Source organism: Paramormyrops kingsleyae, chromosome 15, assembly GCF_048594095.1.
Source record: "Paramormyrops kingsleyae isolate MSU_618 chromosome 15, PKINGS_0.4, whole genome shotgun sequence".
NCBI classification, from domain to species: domain Eukaryota; kingdom Metazoa; phylum Chordata; class Actinopteri; order Osteoglossiformes; family Mormyridae; genus Paramormyrops; species Paramormyrops kingsleyae.
The window spans coordinates 14,187,851-14,211,423 of record NC_132811.1 but is presented as its reverse complement, the minus strand read 5'-3'; the positions used below and the strand labels follow the sequence as shown (position 1 = coordinate 14,211,423).

The 23,573-nt window shown below is 42.4% G+C and overlaps 3 protein-coding genes across 5 annotated transcripts; 1 reads left to right on the top strand and 2 right to left on the bottom strand.

The window, feature by feature from the left end:
* Positions 1 to 38: 38 nt before the first annotated feature.
* firrm (fignl1 interacting regulator of recombination and mitosis) lies at positions 39 to 9,016 on the bottom strand. Of its 3 annotated transcripts, none has more exons than XM_072699772.1 (25): positions 8,889 to 9,003; positions 8,352 to 8,468; positions 8,119 to 8,159; positions 7,928 to 8,016; positions 7,741 to 7,845; positions 7,333 to 7,473; positions 7,015 to 7,177; positions 6,601 to 6,685; positions 6,263 to 6,401; positions 6,085 to 6,171; positions 5,745 to 5,809; positions 5,501 to 5,649; positions 5,046 to 5,175; positions 4,770 to 4,956; positions 4,508 to 4,590; positions 3,747 to 3,798; positions 3,167 to 3,256; positions 2,889 to 3,074; positions 2,697 to 2,807; positions 2,439 to 2,534; positions 2,222 to 2,335; positions 945 to 1,049; positions 764 to 844; positions 551 to 673; positions 39 to 438 (listed from the first exon to the last, which is right to left on the bottom strand). In XM_072699772.1, exons 2-25 carry the CDS (start codon positions 8,438 to 8,440, stop codon positions 241 to 243), a joined length of 2,709 nt encoding a protein of 902 aa, XP_072555873.1. In that variant the 5' UTR covers positions 8,441 to 8,468; positions 8,889 to 9,003; the 3' UTR covers positions 39 to 240. The 3 variants fall into 3 exon arrangements, 2 of the variants coding, with proteins under 2 accessions (XP_072555873.1, XP_072555874.1); XM_072699773.1 differs by having other exon boundaries at positions 8,806 to 8,932; XR_011982681.1 differs by lacking the exons at positions 39 to 438; positions 551 to 673; positions 764 to 844; ... (4 more) ...; positions 2,889 to 3,074; positions 3,167 to 3,256 and having other exon boundaries at positions 4,437 to 4,590; positions 8,889 to 9,016.
* Positions 9,017 to 10,807: 1,791 nt separating this feature from the next.
* Positions 10,808 to 12,567, bottom strand: LOC111840127 (14 kDa phosphohistidine phosphatase). The gene is made up of 4 exons (XM_023804640.2): positions 12,551 to 12,567; positions 12,211 to 12,375; positions 11,578 to 11,702; positions 10,808 to 11,451 (listed from the first exon to the last, which is right to left on the bottom strand). The coding sequence occupies exons 2-4, from the start codon at positions 12,350 to 12,352 to the stop codon at positions 11,359 to 11,361; spliced, it is 360 nt and encodes a 119-aa protein (XP_023660408.2). The 5' UTR covers positions 12,353 to 12,375; positions 12,551 to 12,567; the 3' UTR covers positions 10,808 to 11,358.
* Positions 12,568 to 14,768: 2,201 nt separating this feature from the next.
* Positions 14,769 to 22,890, top strand: LOC140578510 (L-selectin-like). The gene is made up of 8 exons (XM_072699863.1): positions 14,769 to 14,796; positions 15,043 to 15,112; positions 15,663 to 16,052; positions 16,888 to 16,995; positions 17,349 to 17,534; positions 19,680 to 19,793; positions 22,235 to 22,324; positions 22,433 to 22,890. Exons 2-8 carry the CDS (start codon positions 15,043 to 15,045, stop codon positions 22,552 to 22,554), a joined length of 1,080 nt encoding a protein of 359 aa, XP_072555964.1. The 5' UTR covers positions 14,769 to 14,796; the 3' UTR covers positions 22,555 to 22,890.
* Positions 22,891 to 23,573: the final 683 nt, after the last annotated feature.

Genomic DNA, 23,573 nt, shown 5'->3' with positions numbered 1-23,573 from the left:
TGATGATTCCCGTGTATTTTAAAAAAGGAGGGAATTAGTATTATTAAATTTACATTTATTAAAAATTGACATTTGCCTTAGTGAGCAAGTGTTAACATCAGCCAGATAAACAGTAGAGTACTATAACCCTGAGACACAATGGCCTCCTGGTGAAAGAAGCTCAATGAAAGCTCAGGCCGCATAAACAAGCATGAATGTACAGTAGGGTGGTATTTTGGTCTCATTTTCTCTATCAGAACGCTACGTTCTTGGGGGCCCAGCCGTGCCGATTTGGGTTATCAGCGTCTGCAGTTCCCGGAGTCTGGCGCTCGCCCACTGAGGCACCGGCGTCCGTTTTGCCAAAGAGTGCAATGCGGCCAAGGTGCTTTCTGCCATCTGGAGATGCTTCTCAAACTCTTCCTCTTCGCTCGTCAGCTGTCGGGCCCGTTTTGAGCATGGCTGGGAAGGGACGGCGAGGGGTTTGTTCAATTACAAAGTCATGTGATCCAGCACAATGGTCTTCTTGCATAATTTTTCAGAATCACCAAGCGCATACGACACATTTGACTACCTCTAAGCCAGCAAGCAACTCCTCTTCCTCATTTTCCAGTCTGGCACAGTGCTGTTCGTAAATATGTCTTTCTTCTTTTAATCGCTTCACTCGTGCTTCCCCCGTTTCCTCACCATTGACTTTCTGGGAGGGGAGGGGAGGGGGGGTGTCATGATAAATCTATGCATGTAAAAGTTTGGTAAATAAAGCATTTTAAAATATCGACTGACTTACCTTGCTAAGAAAATTCACCACTTTGGTTTTTGTTCCTTCTGATGTGAGACTCTGTGCTATCACTTCTTCATGATTAGTTACCTGATGTAACAATAATACATTTTTTAATTCATACAGTGAAGCACTGTTTCTGCATATAACCCACATCGCTTGGGGCAAGAGGGCACACTGAAAGACTTGCCTCTGCAAACCGGGAAAAGGCTTCTAAGGCATATTGGTGAAGAGGCCAGATGGTCTGACCCAAGAGTTGACTGAAGAGGCTACAGAGTTTGGGCAGGACTTGGTTCTGTGGGCAAAATGTTTGGGGTGGAGGGTGAACAAATGGTTCAATATGTAATTCGTATGTTTACAGCAGAATCTTCAGTGGAAGAGGAAGCTGCAGCAAGGTGGAGTAAACCTAGGTGTGACATTTGATGCTAGTTACAGATGCCTTCACAAATTATAAGTTACAGATATGGGCACTTTTCCACTGCACCTTTGGTATGGTACTTTGCCGGTGTATACCATCAGTAACATAAGTACCAAACCAGGTAGGATACTTTTTTTGGTACTTGGACTTGCAAAGGTGTTCATTGTCGACTGGTTATGCAAATATCCTGCCTCTGAAACACAACACAACCGCTGTCTTGATAAAAAGTTACAAACTCAGAAAACAAAGATAAAAGGAAGTATTTAAAAAGTAATAATAATGTATGCTTGGACAAAAGAAGAGACCCAGGCTTTACTTGCGATCTGGTCGGAAGAACCAGAAGAAGATCTGCATAACATGACAAGAATTAAAAAACGTTTTTGTTATAATATATTAGGCTGCGCGATAATGGGAAAAAAAAAAATATTGCAATATGATTTTGTTGTAATAAATATTGGTATATTTATAAAGCAAAAATGAGTTCAACAAAAATAAATCTCATAAACCCGTCTATGAGTGATTTAAACTGCAAGGATGAAAATGACTGGAAAGCGCATGCAGAGTTCCTGCTAAAGCACCGGCTTCATACTAATTTTTTTTTAACATATACTACATAATCTTGAAAAGGAACAACCATTAAAACTGCAATGCTTGCTAAGTTTTGTTTCCTTTGACAAAATAAAAATCTTTTAGTGAAACTTAAACCCTCCACGCTATAATGTCCGTACGGTATGGAGGTATGAAAAAGCCGGATTCCAAAAAAGCTTGGTGGTCCTTGTAATGTGAGAACTGCATGTGCATAACATGCAATGTTGGCATTAATATCACACATGGCCCAGCCCTATAATATATTATAGCCATTTTTTCAAATTCAGTACAAAATACCACACCTTGCGTTGCGATGTCATACAACCATAGTACCATATTTCAGGAATTTTCTGCAGCACCAAATGTATGGTACCTGGTGCAGTGGAAAAGCACCATAAGTTAATGTACAAATAATGATACCAACGGTATGGTTTGGGATTCAATATGGTGACATGCCACACCTGAATTTCTGGAGGGATAAACAACCCCCCCAAGGAGGCTAAGAAGTCCAGGCCGGCCAGCAGGACGTGGTCAGGGCACGCCATGGACAGCAGGAAGCTGAGGCACGTCAGAGCCTCCAAACAAAACAACAAAACAACAAAACACAAAAATCCTGGACTGCACTTATAAACAGGAAACATGACAACGACAGAGGAAGTTCATTGGTTCATTGGGCACCTGGCAGATGTCACTGGAGTCCAGCTTTTGTAATGTAACTGCAGAGATTGAGAAGAGCAGTTTCACAGTCTGCTGTACTGCAGGGTACTTCTGGACCTGCAACGTCAAAGTTTCAGTCGCATACATAAAGGCACAAAACACATCATACTCTTACTCTACAAATATACACACACACACTTCATAGGATCCCATATCTATGTTATTTAATGTAGCCACTATAGTGACCTACAAACCTGTGAACCTCAAGCCATCTCTCACCTGCTGGGCGCAGATACGAGGCCACAGCCGTTTGACCAGCCTAGCCGCGGACAGCAAGCACTCCGGAGCTTCCTCTCCAGCCACGACCAGCAGGGAAGAGAGCGCCACGTTCTGCGGACAAAGAGAATCCCCGCTACAGTCTGCAACACCCGCCGGCAAACTGGCCTCCGGCCCGCACTTTCCCATCCTCACCACTTGCTCCAGCTCCCCCAGCCTGCACCCCTTCTCCAGCCAGCCGCCGACGACATCGCTGGCCAGTGCCGCCACGTCCCGCTGCACGCGCTTCCTGCCGTCGTCCGAGAGGGCCCTCAGAAGGACGTGCCGCCACACGGGCTGGTTCTCGGCCAAGCCGGGGGGAAACTTCTCTATCAGCTCCATCTAAGTCCAGTTACAGCATCCACCCCATTACTGCAACCCTTCCCAAAGGTTCCAGAAGCGTATACATACAACTTAACCCTGGTTCTTCTGACCTGGTGTTGTGGCGTCATCAGAAACAACAGTCGTCTCAGCAACAGGCCCAGGTGGATCACGTGGTGAGACTCCCCAGGACAAGATTTGATCTGTTGTGATTTAAATTATTGGTCCTTTTTGCACCACGCAAACATTTGCACCACGCAAATGAGCACTGAACGAGCTGCATGTACATAAACCATCCGTTACAGTTTCTTCTTACATGTCATGTTATAATGGTCATATTGGCCAATAGCAGAACTGGATCAAATATCCCAATTTATGTCATAAAAATTTAAATGACAGTTGATTCCAAGCCTGTCTGACAATCAAAAAAAGAATCAAGTGTGTTTGGGGCGGAGCTTAATCTGGCTATAGCACGAGGCAGCCAGAAATGGGGCTTTGCTGTGCTGGGGGTCAATGCTCTCCATGTAACGGACAGGTGTCTGATATAGGATTATCTGCCTCTAATTGTCACCTTTTCAGGGAGCCTGCAAGTGGCCAGGCACTGAGTTAGCGGGAGAAGCCCCCCCCCCCCCCCCGGTGTGTTCCTTTACAAACACTGAGAAGGTGGTCACCCACCCGGCGGACGGCACTCACCAGATGAGCGGCGAGCTTCACGTGATGCAGGCACAACTCTGCTGTGCCGAAGCTGTGGGGACAACGATGCAATAAATTACAATGACTGTGAAGCAGTGAGCCGGGAGCAGCAGGAGCTCGGACTGCATCCTCCTGCTACCAATTAACGTCAAAGTCACATTCGCACCAACATCTACGACAGCCTTTGAAGGCATCTAGAACAGTGCTTCCCAATTGGTTGAGCCATAGAGTCATAACCCAAATTTTTAGCATTCTGAACCAAATTTCACTAAACAAATACTCTATAGTAAACAGACCAACACTGCCATGTACTGTCAAAAAAAAAAAACTGACTGAGCATTTTTTTCCCACCACATTCTCCACGACACAATGAAAATGGTCCCACGACCCATTTTTTGAGTTGTGTCCAACCACTTGATGATCCTCCCATCTAACATAGAAATAAAGGTTGGACTGCCTCTCAATATTTTTTTCAGATTAGACTATTTTGACATTTTTTTTTTTTAACTATTTTTACATTTGATCATATTTCTCCAACTTTGAAAACCTAAACATTTGCATACTGATACTGGAGCAGTTCTGGCAGAAGTCTCCGTTCCGGGACTGGAGCCAGACCCCCGATTGTGAATGCACATCCCTCCCTGCTGTCCTTACACCTAAAGGCACGATCATTTCCCGCAGGCCTCAGACCTGGAAGCGGACTATCGGAAAGCAGCGGTGCTGAGATGCCCATCGGCCCCAATCGCGCAGAAGCAGCTCACCGAGCCAGGAAGCACCAGATGTCGGTCGCGAGGAGGGCAGTCTGGGTGTCAGGCTGAAGTACTGCCTCCAGCATGGAGCGCTCCTGGGAAGGGGGAGGGGGGGGGTGCATTTTTTTCAGTAGTACTCCCTCATACCAAACCTCCTAATTCACAGTAAACATTGAGAAACTACACTCTTACATATTCCCAAACCTTTGACTGTCTAAAACTTGCATAGTACATGAGGTACACAGGAGGACTGGCTGTCTTTCGGGGCTCTTACCAAATTTGGGAAGACGGAAGCTGGAAGAGCAGCCACGCAGGCACACAGCTGGATGCACACGTGCTGGTGCAGAGTCACCTGGCTCTGCGCCTGTCCGTTCATCATCACCCCTGGGACCAGGAGGGGCGCGGCCCGCTCCGCGGAGCACCGGCGGAAGCTCCGGAACACTGCCTGGAAGACAGAGGGCCTGGCAGGGCCCGGCAGAAGGTGAAACTCAGGCCAGGACAGGGCGGCAGACGGGAAGGGCCGTTCCCGCGGTGACGCCGGGGCGCGTACCTGGGCGTCTCCTCCGGGAATCGGCTGCCTTCGCACCAGAGGCAAAGCACCTCCTCTGGCTGGGAGCGCAGTTTGGTCACAACGCTAACGAGTAGGAGGCAGTGTGGGAACAGGGTTTCTGGAACCAACTCTGAAAAACACACACATCATTAAATAAAACATTACAGTATTAAGAACCATTTCATTATCATGTTAAATATTGTGACAACTCACTATGCTATAAAGGGACCATCTATTTCACGATTTCTTGGAACCAAAGGTAATAACAACAGACGTGATTACACTCATACTGAATGGAAAAACATAATCTGCCTTCCATGACTTCATTTTCTCTCCTTCTGGGGACGTAACCTCTGCCCGACAAGGCTATTAAGAGAACTGCGTGCTTCCTGCGTGATGATCAGTGTCTGGAAGGGACCTGAGGAAGTGTCAGCCTGGGTAACGAAGGGACCAACCCTGCCCTGGAGCCAAGACGACCTCCACAAAGGCTCTGCAGGGAAGCAGCTGAGTGACCAGGACATCCACAGCAGTCAGGGTCCCGCTGCTCAACTCCAGGCCATGGGGAATCGCCATGGGGGCAGACCAGAGGCTGGGGGGCAGCTTACTGGAAAGCATGGTAAAAACCCCAAAGGAAGACTTATTACCAAATAAACAACCAATAATAATAAGCCAAACAGAACTACATAACTGACTAAATACCTAAAAATCTGGAGGTAGAGATGGTAAAAGCGGCCACAGGATTTTGACAGAAAGGCCTTGAATTCCTGGTTGAGAAAGAACAAGGTACAGTTACTCACAAAGCAGAAGTGAAATGATAATCAGGTAAAATATTAGTGGCCTTATAACTTGATGTTTCCCCCAGTCACCACTATAGCTTTGACATACAGCTGAAGGTGCTCATGTCACCTCCAAAAAATTTATGATAAGATGATTAAGTTAAGATGATAAATTTGGTACTTCAGAGACAGGCAACACTGATTAGTCGATTAAACTACTACAAAATGTGGCAGAGATGTACAAAGGATTTTGCTTGAAATACCTTAACGTAGTGCACCAACGTGTTGGCAAAGAACCGGCACATTTTTGCCGATTTCTGGAACAACTTGTACTCAGGACATTGCGCCTCCTTTAAGAAAGTGGGGGCAGTTGTCAACAAGACAGCAAACCGCAGATAAAGCCTGCAGTCTAGAAACAGGCCAAACAAACATGGACTGTACCTGCAAGCCTGCTTGCTTCATTTCCTCAGCCAGCTCACAAGAGGAGTAGAAGGAGGCGAGCAAGTCGTCACACAGACGAGTAACGATGTCACCATGACGGAGATGCTCCTCCAACAGGGCCTGGTGCTTGATGCTCTGCCTAAAACGAGAAATTAAATTCAAAACGAATCTTTACTTACCATTTTAATACAACAGGAACACACATTTAATCGATCAAATCTATCCATTCCGAAGCCTGGTCAAAAAAACCATTAACACCGATACCTTGGAGGTTGAAAACGACGTGCTTGTGATTAAGACCAATCAATTTTATGTATTTTACTAAGATTATTACTTACTTAATGATAAACTTCCAAGTGTTGGCATGCAGTGCAACATCCAGGTTTGATATTACGGTGCATATTTCCAGAAGGCTATGTATTACTGTAAAAGAAAGGGTTATTAAAAACAGCTGGCATTATTTCCAGCGATAAGAGTAGGTAGTTACAAAACAGTTACAACCTTGCACAAGGCTGGGGGCACCCTGGGTGGTAAAGCCAGGGCATGTACACATATGCCCTCACAGTCATACACTATGAGCAAACTAGAGACAACAAATCAGACTAACTACATGCCTTTGGACTGTGGCAGAAAACCCGCACAACACAGGGAGAGTGTGCGGAAGCTTAGATGCAGACCCCTAACCCTGATGGTGCGAGGCAACGAAATTCCAAAAGTAGTCTGAGCTCCCAGTTTTGTCTCCCCTCACCCACCGATGACAATATCAGAAATTTCCTCTTCAGAGATCTTGTTCTCCACGGCTGTTTTGTCCAGCAGCTCCATCAGACCTTTCTGGAGAGTGTATGCCTCTTTAAACAGGCCCTGAAGGAGGTCAGCGACCACAGACAGTCGGCCGCAGTATACAGCTTCACTGTCCTGCAAGACAGAGGAGAAACCGTCACAGAGAATAAAGAAAAACTGAGGTTTGGCAATGAATCAGTTGACATTTGTTGTACGCAAAATCAACATGTTAAATACGTTGTCAGTGCTGAATCTGAAGCTGCTGATTCTTAGCAGGGAGGGAACCTTACCTTACAGTGCTCAAAGGTGTCCTTCAGAAGCTTCAGAACGCAAGATGGTAAAGACCGAATTGAGCCCAAGGTCAGACTTTTGTCAGGAGCACAGAGGAGACGAATGACACCTGACAAAACTTCCAGCACTTGGATCATGAGCTGAAAAGTGTGTGAAAACGATTGGTAAACTTAAAACACTAAAGAGAATATATTCTAAGTAAGAAACATACCATTCAGTACATTAAAACAATGTTACCGCTCTTTTTATGACAATCCCAGAAGCTTTCCTGTTAGGACAGGAAACCGGCACATCGCACAAGTTGAAAACTAAAGTTTGAAGTTCAAGAAGGATATTAAATATAAAATGTTAGACTCAATAATGTCTAGAACTTTCTAAGATAGCAATGTTATTAAAGCATCCTTTACCTGAAGAATATTCCTTAGATATGACCGCAGCTCAGAGTTCTGACTGGACAGTTCCCCAATTTGTTTTGAAATCTCATCCATTAAACTACTGAACACCTTTGCCACCTGTAGGAATGACATCACGATTTACTGACATTGACCAAGTACTCCTGCGATGCAATCAGCCTAGCAATTTAAAATTATTCACCTTGGGTAACACCTTGGAGAAACACTCTTCTTCCAGGTCAGACACTCTGAGATGTGGAAGAAACATCTCAGAGATTATTCTCAGGATACCTGAGGGGATCAGATAATGATTTATGGACGATGGACATAGCATGCCTTTGAAAAACACACCAAGTGACAAATACGAAGTAATAGTAGTTTGACAACACTTACGTATACTTTCTTCCCAGTTGTTGGTGTTTTGATACATAGAGTATGAAGAGTCAAGAATAAAAGGTTTGGTTTTCTGTTTCATAGTAGGGCACAACACCGGAACCTATTTAGTCAATGATGAAGGGACACAAGCTAACCAGACCACAAGGTGGTTTAATGTTTTTAAGTGCTTAAAATCCCTCCAGGTCCTAATGGTCCTGCAATGACATATTTGCAGTCAAATAAAGGATATGACCAGCTTTGGTAGGACAGACATCAGCTCCTGGCCACAGGTCTCCGGACTCCAGGAGGTCACCTCCTCCAAAAGTGTGGTCTGTGACATTGTCACGCCTTCACGCACCTACCAGTTTCTGCAACAAAAAAAAGAAAGAAAAAAGGGGGCGAAATCAATATTAAAATCAAAAGATCAAAATTAGATTCTCTGATAATAATTTCCCATCAGCCGATCAAACTGCCACTTGCAAACTCATCGCTTCTCTATCGACTTTGAGTCAATCCTATCACTGACTACGCAAGATAAACAACTTTTCTGCATGTATCATTTAAGTATTTTGTGAGCGTCAAGACACAGATCGCGGTAACAAAAAAGAGCCTTGTTTAGGGCTACAAGCTGCTTGTAACGTCGCCTACTTAGTGAGATGCAAAAACAATATGCCAGAATATTCTCAATTACAAAAAAAAACCCACCTCGTATGCTATATTAGTTCTCAAAAAATGACTTCCCCAACGCTTCCTGGTATTTTTATAACTACATTCTGCGATAACAGTACCTCAGCTTTCCAAAATCCAAATTTGCCTCCATTTCGTCTTTCCGTCACTGAACGTGGATTAAACCATTATTCTAGAATTTAGGGGAAAACAATGGGTAATATTTTACCTTAATTATTATGTAATTAATATAAATTTGTATTCGATATTTATACATAACATATTATTTTATAGATTATAATACTGGAATATGTATAGTTTCGGCAGTGGTAAACATTTACTCAAACCGAACTTTTGGTTGGTTCCAGAGCGTGCTCTCTGTTCAATGCTTTCCGTGTCACATGGTGTTTACGTCACAGTGGCCGAGAGTGGCTGTTGTTCTAGTACCGAGATCGAAGCCTTCAAATAAGTCAATACACGAAATAACAGATTGGATTTCATCTATGAGATTGGTGCTACGATAATTTTTTTCTTTATGTTGCTTCCTCCCCATATAATTAATCACGACCTGTGTCAGTATGATTAACGTAACCACAGTCATAATATTAATATGTATTTCATCACATTTTAATACCATAAATATGTCAACGTTTTACTTATTACAGCTAGGTATTTCCCTTGCACTACAGCAGGCTTCCTTCTGAAGTGTGAGCCGTCATACCTTGGCTTATAAGTCTTTGTCCTTTGTGTTGTGCCACTTACTGCCATTATCGAGTTACTTGGTCTGCAGTTATTAGAATACAAGCTTGTGTATGGTTTTACTGTATGCTATCCTAAGAGAGATGCTCAGAAAAAAATAAGTACAAAACTCATGTCATGTTTGTTTTGAAAACATTTAAAATCAAAACTCAATTTTCCACAGTCCTGGCATAAGATCATGTTATTAGTTGTATTTGCTAATATCTAAATATCTTCAAATACTATGAAAAACATATCCTATATTTCTGTGTTTTTTACTTCAGTTGTGTTGAATCATTCACTTACCTCTTATTGTGTAATTCTATGTTAGCATAATATTTTCCAAATTGTGTTGATCATTCTTGTAATCCTGTACTGGATTAGCAGTCGAAGTATGGATGGATGGATGGATTGATGGATGCTTACTATAATTTCTTTCATGGTCTTTTATCTTTGTCATTAAATGTTACAATATGGATGTTCTTGATACAGAAAATAAATCTTGAATCTTATCTCCTTCCATTGTACCATTTTCTCAATATATCTTTCAATAATGTACTCAGTTAAGATATGAAGATGGTAATAAGGCAGTTGCTGTTTACCGTGATTCATATTGAGAGCTTAATGTATGTTCTGGACTCTTGGAATAGTGGGCACTTTTGGAAAATACATATAAAATAACATCCAGCAATATTACCAGAGGTGCATTAACATGAACAGAACCCCCCGTGCTATAAAACGTTGGGGAGGGTAAATTGTATTTCAGTCCAGGCACAAAAATACGGGGAAAATCATGTCCCATCTAAATTTTAGTGAGCATTTACAGGAATTTTCTGAATTTGTGGGAAGAAAATCATTGCTTAACATAAATTTATCAACAGCTGCTGTATTTGCTTTTCTGTGAATTGTGCTTCAATTGCCTACAACCAATTCTGGGAAATGAATACACAGGGAAAAAGAATTGCTCTGTTTCGCCCAGTCTCTCACATGGTAGTTTGAAACTAACAATGAATGTATTCTACAACTATCCTGTGACCTTTCCCACAACCAACCACCAGATAAGCACCCAGTGTGATCTCGGTCTCTTTGACTTCAAAGTACAGGGTCTCCTGAAGAGCAGTAAATATGTCATGTTTATTATCATCTGCAGTCAGCAGGGACACACAGTTCTTAAACCAAATGGTCCAGCTAAACATATACCTGAGTGCTGTTCTTCTGGCAAACATATATGTACACATACACCTCTATCAGCACAATTAGACTTAAGTCTGAGTAGAAAGAAACTCCCATACTCAGCGAAAAATTTGAATGGCCAATATTTTTATTTGATGCACATATATGAACAAATGATGGGACTTCTGCTCTTCTACAAGAAAATATCCAGAATGGTTTTAGAAACAGAAATTAAATGCCTATAAAACTTCTCTGAAAGTTGAGACTGACGTGTGGCCATTCTGGCTTCCATGTTTTTTCAAAGATAACCCAGATGCCACTGTACATATGTAATTTATATGAAGGCGAAAACCTGATAAGGTAGGGTGCCAAGATCGAAGTGACAAGTTTTCAAATGTTGAGCACATTCCTACATGATACATATTGCATACACACACGCGTAGGAAAGATTTATAATAAATAAAGCGAATGTTAATTAATATGAGAAATAAAATAAAAATGTTTTCTGTAATGCGGATAGGGTTTTCACCATTTAGCAGAAATAATCCCCCCCCCAAAAAAAAATAAATAAAAATAAAATAATTATGATTTTTGTCAGCTGGCATCTAAGCAATTAACTGCGACTTTCAATGCATTTCTGGCAACTTCCATACCATGTATTTGTAAACTATATTACACCATCTACTTTTTATCATCTGACCAGGTGATTTCATAATCTTTATAGGCCACCTTCAGCTTCTCAACGGTTACAGAATGATCCGCCTTGCCATAACCCTAAAAAACAGATATTTTTATGTTAATTTGTGTAATTATGTAAAGAAGCAAACCATAACAGGGAATTTTTTCTATTTCTTTTTTCGTTCATTAATTTTGAAAGTGCAGTACGGGAAGCCCACTTACAGTAGACATGCCAAATACTCGGAGTTTTTTCTCTTTGGAGTTGTGTTCGATCTTCCCTCCCCCTAGGCAGGTACAGTCCAGCCCTGCATCCTCCATCTCTGGATTGACCTTTTCAAATATGTGATCTAAAACGGGGAGGAATTGCGAGAAATATATATTTTTAAATAACCATATTATTTTAGAACTTTCTCACATCTATTATCTAAAAATTACTTTAACATAAACAAACGTTTTACCAGTTAGGACAAATATCCAATCATTTCCCGACTTAGGCCTATATACTTGTGGCAAAACTTCATTCAACGTTCTGTAGCTAAGTTATTAACGAAGGCGTGATTAATGGTTACCATGTATCAAGCTATAGCAATCGACCAGCTATATTTACGAGCTGTATTAGTCGAAAGGCAAGTTATATTTAGTTGCAACTTTATCTGCCAGCTACCTCTTTAAGCTGTAACAAGAAATGTTACTTTCGGTTTCATTACCTTGCAATCTAATATAGTAGATTTTCAAATATGACGTGTGCATTTCCTAGTCGACTAGATGTTTTAATTGCAGCATGTATATTATTCTAACTATCTATTATCAGCTCTGCAGCGGTCAGGCCACGTTTACTTAGATTTTAAAACTTACTGTGATATTCGGCACTCTTCGTGCCTCTCACTATGTCTTTTTGTTCTGATCCATCTTTGACTTTCACCTTCAGTAATATGTATTTAAATACCCCATCGGGGTCAATTTCTACATCAGAAACTGCACTCAAGGCGGCCGCCATGATCTTCGCTAGAGAGCCTACTTCTGTCGCAAAAAAACAGCTTAAATATTACATTTAAAGGAACAGTGCACGAATTGTAATTAAAAAGCAGGGTGCAAAGGTTTTTTAAAAAGTTAAATGTGTTTACAGTGGAGCTTACTGCAACTCACTGACCACTGCAAAGGAGTGGGTTTCACCGCACATTTTAATGATTTTCACCATTTTTCTGGGGTCTTTCCTTGGATATCCCTGCTTTTTTTCCTGGAGAGTAGGGTGACCAGATAATTCATGTCAGGGAGGACACTCTGAGCCAGGACAGGAATTGTAAATTACTATTTCAATTAAAAGGACCTGGATTTCACTTGAGCACTGAGATCTTGCTGTGTGCTGATTGGTCAGTCTCCTATAATCGTGCATGTGTCACTAATGCTAATGTGAAACAGCTGGATGAGTCTTTCAGTCAAGGAAACAAACCAGTCAAAGCACAAGAATAGTTGAACTATTTAGCCGAGCACAGGAGCCTTTCAGTTTGAAAGTAGTTTGTAAAACCTGAGGTAGCTCAAAGTGTCCTCCCTGACATGGATTATCTGGTCACCCTATTATCTACAGAGAGCAAGTTGGGAGCGACATAAAGAGAATTTCCCCACAGGCATCAGTAAAGTATCTATTATTATTAAATTCCCAACACTGTTTCTGAGCGGCACTGACGTAGCAGCCTGCTGACACCCTTATTGGCTAGTTCTAGGTAGGACCCACTATTTATTCAGAGAAGCTTTTCTTCACACCACTCTTACACTGAGCTGCTATTTTTGCATTTGTGTCCTTCCTGTTAGGCTTACTAAATCTGGCTGTTCTGCTCTCACCTATATCATTAAGGTGCTTTCAGCAACAGAAATACCCCAGACTAGGGATGGGGCCGATCCGATCCAGTATCGGTATCGGGTTCCGATACCAGCTTAATTAACGGATCGGAAATTTCCGATCCAACCTGGAGAAATTTCCGATCCAGAGTTATGTCTACAATGCTGTCTGCTGAAATGACTTCACAAGTGATCCCGGGCTAGGTGACGTGTCTGTGCTCCAATGAGACACTGAGAGAGATGACACGCCTCCTTTCAGGAAATCCTCTGCAGTTTGCAGGTAGCAGTTTAGCATTGAGCGCCATACAACATGTCCGCTGTGTGGAAACATTTTACGGTCGAAACACCGCAAAGTAAGACAGCAACGTGCAATGTTTGCAAAGCCCTTGTTCCGAGAGGTGGAACCTCCGTCGCGACGTTCAACACTACAAATATAATTAAACACCTGAAAAAGCACTGTGTTGCTGCCTAGTGGTGATTTATATCTGTGCTGTTTAATTCATATGACAGGGTTTGTTTCTTTGATGGTGTATATTGCACTAGTATCTAGTAATCATGTCTTGAAATTTAAATAAATATCCATTTAAACCCTTAAAGTTGCATATTTGTTTTCAGGATGGGATTTCTGCCGTTTTCTAACCTCATTCATAGACTTGCTTGTAGAGAAGTTTATTACAGCCTCATAAAATCTGGTATCGGAATAGTATCGGTATCGGCAGATATCCAAATTCAGGTATCGGAATCGGATCGGAAGTGAAAAAACGTGGATCGGTGCATCCCTACCCCAGACTCGATGTTTTTCGTTCATTTCACCATTCTGTATGAACCCCAGATGCCAGCATGTGTGTAAATCCCAGGATGTTGGCTGTTTCTCAGATGTTTGAACCAACATGTCTGGAACCAAGAATCACACCAGGCGTCTTAGCCAGTCTAATGCTTTGTTGGTCAGTCAGTCTGTTCACTGTAGTTTGTATTCAGCTGCAGACTCATGATTCGTTCTTTGGAGGAGCAGGCTGTGTCAGGTACCCAGCACATGCACCTGTTCACCTGGCCACAGAGTATACTATAGGAGTACAATATATATATGTATCAATAAACATGCTTTAAGCCTTAAACATGGATGTGATGTAAAGTGGTGACGCATTCGAAATGAAGAGTAAAAGATGCTGTGTTGATATCTTGTAACTCTTTGATTCTGTGAACTGCAAAAAAATCAATAAAAATATATCAAATTAACACACTGCAGTTAAAGAAAAACCTGAAAGACAAAGTAGAAGTGAATGTCAGTTTTTATTCTGTGGGTGTCAAGCCCAGGCTCTTATACATTAGTGTCAGGATCAGTTCACACCATTGATTTTGAAAAAAGGAACTCAAGTATTTCCTACCACTCTTGAGCTACAGTAACACCAAACATGGAAAGGATAAAGCGTTAAGCATTACATGAAATAACACGTGGAAACATCCTGTAATTTTATGTTAATTCCCAGCCAATGGAATAAGGCAAGTGGAGTTAGTTAAGAATGGGCAGAGCAGTAGGCTGTAGAGGAGAGAACACGGTATAACAGGAGAACATCACACCAGTTATCTTCAGGAGAGCAAACCACAGTAAGTCATCATAGATAAATCTGACCTCCTCATACATTTTCACTGGCATTTTCAGAAAAGTGCCATTTTTAAGATACTTGAAGCAAATTCTGTATCCCAAACTTATAGAAAGATCATAAATGCTTATGCACAGCACTTTTCATAAAATATTTAAGAAGTTGGGCACATTGTTAGCACATAGCAGAGGTATAATTCAGCTCACAGTAGATGCTTAAGTGTTTCTGTCTCTATTTTCACATTTGTCAGATGCTTGGTTTAGGAGAAAACCTTCGCCTCTTTGGATTGTTCATTGTTGTCTTGTTTGCCCTCGACTACGGTAAGCTGTCAGACAATGCAATAAAACTGCATCTTTGTAATATTCATATTATGGTCATATTCTGACATTCATCTATGAACATTTTATTTAAGAATGCTTTTTGGAGCTTTTCATGTGTTTAGGGTCATTTGTGTTGTCAGAGATCTTTATGTAGAAGTATTTAATTTCCCATTGAAAGCATCTGCTCAGCATCTCAGTGGGTAACTGTTTGCTCGCACCTTGAGGGCAGGGATTCGAATCCCACTCTGGCTCTTTTTATGTGGAGTTTTCTTCTCCCTGTATTGTGTCACCGTGTCACCTTGGGCTCCACACTAGCATTGTGAGTGGGTAAGGGGGTAAAATTTGCAGAGATGAGTTATATTGTTCCTTGAGTATATACAGTACCAGTAAAGAGCTGGGTCCTCTGAATCAGCCAAGGTAGTCATGTGCCTCCGACGCCCCTGCGTTCGGCTCCAGGCCAGTCTGTGCTGAATAGGCTGCTTGGAGATGGATGGATGAAGGTACATTGACCAAACAAATTCTCTAATAACCTGTGTGTGGTGTGACACAGGTATGGTGGCTCAAACCAAGGTGGAGGCTTGGACCTATCACTACAACACCAGCCCCAGCAGAGACTGGAATTCTGCCAGGCAGTTCTGCTGCCAGCATTACACAGACATGGTGGCCATCCAGAACCAGAAGGAAATCGTACATCTCAACGAGATCCTTCCGCAGAACCCGAAATACTACTGGATCGGCATCCGGAAAGTGGGCAATGTCTGGACGTGGGTTGGGACCAATAAGACCTTGACTGAGGAGAGTGAGAACTGGGCAGCCGGAGAGCCCAACAATAAAGAAAGTCAGGAAGACTGTGTGGAAATATACATCAAAAGAGAAAAAGAAACTGCCAAGTGGAATGATGAGACGTGCACTAAGGAGAAAGGAACCATTTGTTACAACGGTAACCCATTCCAGACAGATTCATCAACAGCCAGACACATTACATTTAATATAATTAAATACAACAAGCTATTACTTACACCGGTGCTTCTCAAGCTGGTCTTCAGGGACCCTGAGCTCCCAGACAATCAAAGACACCAAATACCTGGTACAGGTGTGTTTGTAACTGGGAGGGAGGGAAAATGTGGAAAAGTCTGGGGGTCCCCAAGGACTGGACTGAGAAACACTGACTTTTACTGCTTGGTCGGTGGCACTATAACTTACACTGTCATGGAAGCATGATTAGGTCATAGATATCACAGTGGTGCAGTGGGTAGTACTGCTGTCTAACACCTGCAGGGGTTAGGGGGTTAACATTCACCCCCACTCTGTGTGTGGAGTGTGGTCATTCTCTCCAAGAAGGCCTGGACTGGTCACTTTCCCAGTGGACCGTGCGGTGGGGGAGGGGCATAATTTATCATGGGGGACCCTGAAGTACAGGGCCAGTACGGTTGCCAGATACTCCTCCTACAGTCTCAAGTCACGCAGTTAGGCTAACTGATGTCTCCAAATTGCCTGTAGTGTGTGGCTGTGTGTGGATGTGCTCTGTAATGCACTGGTATTCCATCCAAGAGGGTCCCCTGTCTTGTGTCCTTACTGCTTGGGACAAGGTCCAGCCCGAGGCCACCCTATACTGGATATAGGTTGGGCTGGGATATTCAATAGATATTATTTATCCAACCACTGATTTTAGTTCATTGTGACAGCATCAGTAAAGATTGTGAGCATGAATATCCATGACCAAAGGGTGTCCTTTGATGAGAATGAATCCGTGATTGTGTCCCCTTTCCGTTAAGCCTCCTGCAGTCCACATGCCTGTAGCGGCTACGGAGAGTGTGTGGAGACCATCGGAAACTACAGCTGCTCGTGCCAGCCAGGCTTCCAGGGGCCGCACTGTGAGGAAGGTGAGGAGCTGCCGACTACTCTCCCGAAGTCTTCCATCTGAAACAGCCACTTAACTGTCTCCAGTGGCCGTTTGTCATCAAGCAATGCACCTTATTGACAGCTTATCAAAGTTTATCATTTTTTATCCCTTTAATTCTCTATGGTGATAAGTCAATATATTGCTATATCATCCAGCCCTATTAGACAGTATGTTCTGATACAGCTTGACAGCAGAGAAACAGAATTATTTGCATAGAATGCAGTGATTTTAATGGCAACACAATCTACATCAGTTTGATGCTGGTTGAGGGTCACTGGTGTAGAAAATGCACCTGGTTGAGCATCTTGTCCTGACAGCACGTCTTTGTTCCAGCTCAGCGCTGTAGGATGCTAACAGCTCCCCCCCATGGGAACCTGAGCTGCTCCCACCCCCATGGAAATTTCAGCTTCAACTCCAGCTGTGATATTCGCTGTGAGGAAGGCTACTTCCTGAACGGGACAGCGTCCACGCGGTGCGGCTCCCTGGGGACGTGGACAGAGACCCCAGGAATGTGTCTGGGTAAATCAGCCTATTCCTGCTATTGATGAGCACAGTGCATGGATTTCTATGGATTTATATAAATGTGTTATGTGAAATATTAACCTAAAGACAGATTTCCCAATAATGATTTTGATATTTAGGGTTTTAAAAATCCGACATATTAGCGGATATTAATTTTTTTCCCTTCTGAAACACATAAGATAAAAAAAATTCCATTACATTTGCTGTGTTTAGTTATTGAAACATCCTCACCATGATAACATGTGAAATTGCACCGGCGTGGACTTAATACCATAAGTCAAGGGTAAGCAGCCACCTGAAGCCCCCGAACACCAGCGGGCCCATGAAGACGCAACTTCCAGAAGTTACATATACCATTATATGATAATTTAAATGTTAGCAATATGTATGTTGTTTGCAATTTTAGCAACAGTTCGCAGGATAGACAAAGTTGCCCCCGTGGCAGCTGTAATGGCGTATTCCACTTTGAAACATTGAGCTGCCCAGCTCCCTGTTACCAGCGGCCCTGCCAAATGAACTGGCACAAAGTAACCAGGAAACGGTACAAAGATACAACACTATTCAACAGCATTCCCGCTCCCACCCTGATCGATAAGTTTTACTGCTGGCATCCTGCACTTTGATTAGAATATTATTGATATTCCATCGTTAAAAATTCCCTCTCGTTTCTCTTTTGGCTGCAAAATATCTCCAGTGGCCCCCTACCCATGTCAGGCTAGGCCCCCCAGAGAAGTAATTTCATCCCTTAAAATGCAGTTTAAAAATACGCTTGTTTTATTGTTATATTTAGTACTACTGTCAGGATCTCTCCCTGTCATGTCCGCCCTGTTCCCGTTTGGCCAGCAGATGTCGCTGGCACCCCATTTTCCCAAATGTTTCTGATGATTCCTAGCCTTAGTGTTTAATTAAATAGTGCATAACTGTTATGTCCGTTTGGGGCGAACTGCTCTGTGATTGTTAGGTGATGCCTGATCGTGGTGAGGGGTGAGCGGCGAGTTTGATCTGGAGGGAAAGAGTTTTTCCGGTTGTTGATTAAAGTGATTTTGCTTAGCTGAATCCCCATGTCCAGCGTTTCCTTAAGCACACAACAATGACTCCCACCCCTCCTTCATCTGGTCTGCATTTCCTGCGTATTTATGTGCCCACCGGTGCCCTGTTACTTCTTTAGTCATTGTGTGTCTCGTGAGGTCCCGTCATGTGTAAATGCTATAGATCAGGGGTGGCCAATCTTATCTGCAAAGGGCCGGTGTGTATGCAGGTTTTCGCTCCCTAATTAGATTACTAATTAGATGATTGATTGGCTGAAGAGTCCTCACACCTGGGTTTGAACAGCTGACCTAAAGGTTGCCCCAAAAACCTGCATACACACCGGCCCTTTGCGGATAAGATTGGCCACTGCTGCTGTAGATGTTAAATGTGTCTTTCTCTGAGTTTCCTTGCATTTAGTTTCAGCTCCTGTTCGTTCCTGCTTCACCTACCTGCCTTTGTTTTGACCACTCGTGGTCCCCGGTTCCTGTCTTGTATTGAGTTCGTAACGAAATCCCCGTGTTGTCAGTAAGCCGCTCTCTGGATCCATCCCTGTACCCCGGCGTGACAACATTGAACAAAAGTACAACAAAATATATTAAAGTTTTGATCGAAAAGAGTCAAATCTATAAAAATAAAAACATGTTGCTGACAGGGGAGTTGTGGTGTGCCCTCTGATAGACAAACTACGCAACACGGTTGAAGGATTCGCCTTCCATATCCCCAGTTCATTTATTGGCTACAAACGCTTATAATGATTAATCTACGATTATCTCATATTGGCCAATAGAATAGGCACGCTACTTTATCGCTTGGGCTCTTATAGATACTGCTGACAGAGATGACGATAGTGTCCTGAGCACTATGGACTATATACAGTGTCAGTTTAACATATTCAACAGGGTAATTTTTAACAACAGCAAAAATGTTGGCAGGCATAAGTGTCACTAGTGATTTATGAAAATGTACATTTATTTGGTAGGCTAAAGAAAACAGCCCTAGCAATACTCCTGTTACCAGGTAAATCCATCAGGTTTTGTGGAATTGGGTAAAATGAAGCAAATGGGTGAATAGTCTTATGATAACATCTGAGGTGATTTACCTGTCCGATTGCAGAGCAATGCAACAACGCAAATGCAACAGACAGCTGGAGACAAAGATGCAGAGAGATTTTCAGCAGCTACTGGTGCCACTGCAAGGAAGATCTCAGCGAACAGAACTGCAAAGTTGGTGAGAAAGTGGACCTCATGTCAGTCTCTGTTTTATCGCTCATGGTTCTACAGCTACATATAGCCTGCTTAGGGATGACATGGCGGTGCAGTGGTGAGCACTGTTACCTCACACCTCCGGGGTCAGGGTTTGAGTCTCTGCCAGGGTTCCATGAGTGTGGAGTTTGCATGTTCTCCCCGTTTCATTGTGGAGTTTGCATGTTCTCCCCGTGTCATTGTGGAGTTTGCATGTTCTCCCCATGGCATTGTGGAGTTTGCATGTTCTCCCCGTGTCATTGTGGAGTTTGCATGTTCTCCCCGTGTCATTGTGGAGTTTGCATGTTCTCCCCGTGTCATTGTGGAGTTTGCATGTTCTCCCCGTGTCATTGTGGAGTTTGCATGTTCTCCCCGTGTCATTGTGGAGCCTTCAGTTGGCAGCATATATTTACTGAGCACAGCATAGTGTTACACTTTGACAATGGAAGAACAACAAGGAAATGAACGGGGTCAGCGGCTGGTGAGAAGAAGAGTAAGGCTGCATGGTGGAAGAGTAGGGAGGCAAATCAGAGGAAGAGGTAGGAGAGGCCAAGAACAGAGGCACCTTCCTGATGAAATAAGGGCCACAACATGGACCATGTCCTCAATCATGGCCTTACAAAGGCCGAGGCCGGTCAAAGGGGGCAGTCAAGTGTTGGGGGAACAATCATGTCCTCAATCATTCAAATGTTTCATAGAGAGAACAGGTATGCAATCCAACAATGTGCCCTGTACTGTAATACTGTATACTTACTGCAATGCTTCATGTTACAGTATTCCACTTGCATTTTATGGTATATAACTGTTATATACTTTACATATACTGTAGCACACACATGTCATGGTTCTGGACGGTACGGGAACGGGAAATGGTGCACAAAGAAGGGGCGGACGACCCACTTGCGGCTCCAGCAAACAAAACAGGGTTTATTAAACAAAACAGAAAACACAACAAAACCAAAAAGACCACGAGGGGTCAAAACTAAAACAGGGAGGAATTAACTAAACTAAATAACACACAAGGAAAACTAACTAGCACGACACTAAAGTAAAACCAGAGACAAGACTAGACAAGGGCATAGATGACGTAGACAAACCATAGACGAGCGTAGACCTCAGAGACACGAGCTTAGACATGAGACTCGACGCGACGCGATGAACCAGCGGGGAACAGAACAAAGGCAGGAACTAATATACTACAGGGGTAATGATTAACACAGGGCAGGTGAGGCTGATTAACAAAGACTAGGGAAACAGGACACAGGTGAAACCAATTAACTCAAAGACACTAACAATCAGGGAAACTAAACACTAACCAAGGAAGCATATATCAACACACAGAAGGTACATAGGTAATAACATAAGCAGGGGAACAAGAAACAAAACCAAAACCAATTACAAAGCAAACACCAGGAATAATTAAGCATAAAGGAAAACACCAGGGAGCTAAATACAAAAACAAAGGAGGCGGGATTCAAACTCACAACAGGAGGGAACTCAGGACCGAGGGGCAAACAGACAGCACATGCTTCATACATTGAGCCACGAGACCAGACAAGTGACAGGGGAGAAACAAGGACTGACGTATGGACGGGATGACCAGCACCACCTGCTGGTCAAACGGGGAAGGGGCACGGAAGGACCACAGCGGGAGGCCGACCCTGACACACACATATGTATATGCACATTTATAGTGTGTAGATATGTGTGTGTTAGTGTGTTGCAATATATGTACAGTATATGTAACTGTGTACTGCTGAAACTGATATATGACATACAGAAAAAGTACAACCTTGTGCATTTTGAATCATTGTCATAAAAACTTTAGCCGTAGTTTACATCAGGAAATACTTACAGGGGGCACTGTTATATTCACAGCATGGCTAAGCATTTTGACCATATTGTTCATGAACAATGAACAATTCTGATGTCACTGACAATTTCGTTGACATAAATATGTGCTTTTGAAGGATAAACTGAGGATATTGAGAAAGTTACAGGCCTTTGCAGGTGATCAATTGTGTGGTGCTGTTTGTACTAATTGTTTCGAGAAATGCACTTACTATTTTGCAAACGTTAAGGATGATTCGAGAAATGTACCAAGGCGACTGAGAAAAACTGTAATCTCCAGGCTAATCTGGACTGGAAAAAGTAACTGCAGAAATCAAACTGTTGCATCAATCGTATCTTGTTCTTAACACCTTTGCCAATAAAAAGCTGCTTTGATCTTGTTTACTGGTATAGATTTAAAATAGAAATAGAAACCCCTGATACTCTGTATTCAGAGTACAAGCTATAGGTAAAACTGATTAAAGTATTTTATTGGTGATAAAATGTTATCATTATTTGTGCATTTAGGCATTTTTAAAAAAGCAACAAAACAATACAATTTCGTTTTTTTAAATTCACATGAACATCTTCTTGCAGATTTCAGGGACTTTTTGCAAGTTCTTGGTGGGGCGATGTTCATCCCCACGTGTTGCCTGGTAATTTGTGTGCTGCGCCGCAGAAAGAGAAGTAAGTCCAAATGAATTCAATCCTTTACCAGTGTTTAGAAAGTTGCTCTTCGAAGTTATATATCCCATAAGCCAAAAGCAAAAAGAAACAATGCTTTCCGTCTTCCAGCGAAGAAGCACCACACTAGAGATGACAGTGAACCTGAGTTGCAAGTGGCACTGCAGTCAGCACTGGAGTCCAGCGCGCCTGAGGACACTGCAAGCCGAACACACAAGTTATTGTCCTGTTGATGCTACTGAATCTGCATTATCTCGTTCAGTTGGCCTGCTTCCCGCCCTGCTAAAGACTGTATTCTTGGCACTCTAACTGTGTTGTATAAGAATCTATAATTTCAGCTTGTTTCAGAATAAGCTTGTTATTTGCTATGGTTTATATACGCTTTACGGTGTAGATATGTAGATACGGTATTCTTCATGTACCTATGAAATACGTTAATTTCTTATGCTTCATGTAGCCATTTCTTAGTCAGGAAAGATATAATCAGTGTTTTCTGATTGGTTTGTTGTTACCCTGGCCATTGATTGCTCTTTTGACCTTTCGCAGTTTTGAACGTTGAGAAAGATTGTGGTTTTATGGGCGTAGGGTGTCAAAATTCACTAGATGTGTTACCACAGGAAGACCTGCTTATCGTAGATATCATTGTACAGTAAGATAACACGTCTTCTCTGCCTATGCAGAGAAACATTTGTATTCTACAGATTATGTTTTATAGGTTTGCTTGATTGCTCTGACACATTTCAGGAAACATAACATTCTCAAGACTATAAGAGCATTTCTCAAAAATGTTTATGCATATAGCACAAAAATACAATTTAGCTGCAAATTCATGCAACTTACCCAAAACAATTAACTCATGTCTCAAAATCAAATAATTCCACCAATGAATTAGTCAGTGCCACCAAAATGAAAAGTACACTAAGCATTGTTTTAACCATGAGTCAAAATGCTTAGATATATTGTCAGTATGTCAGTGTAAGTCTTCTCCTCAGCTCCACAATTCTGAATGAAAGTCCATTCCTACTTTCTCTTTATCACTGACTGATACTTTTTCATTAGCAAACTGATACTTATTCATGTCAAAGACACCAGTTTCGAAATGGCAAGACTCTACATTGCAGAATGTAAAGTTCACTGGCAAGAGAAAGCACTCACATGCACATGTAACTTCAGATCTCAAGACACAGTACAGTAGCAAGCAAAAAATCACACAGCACTGTATAACACAAAAACAGCAAAATGACACCAAATC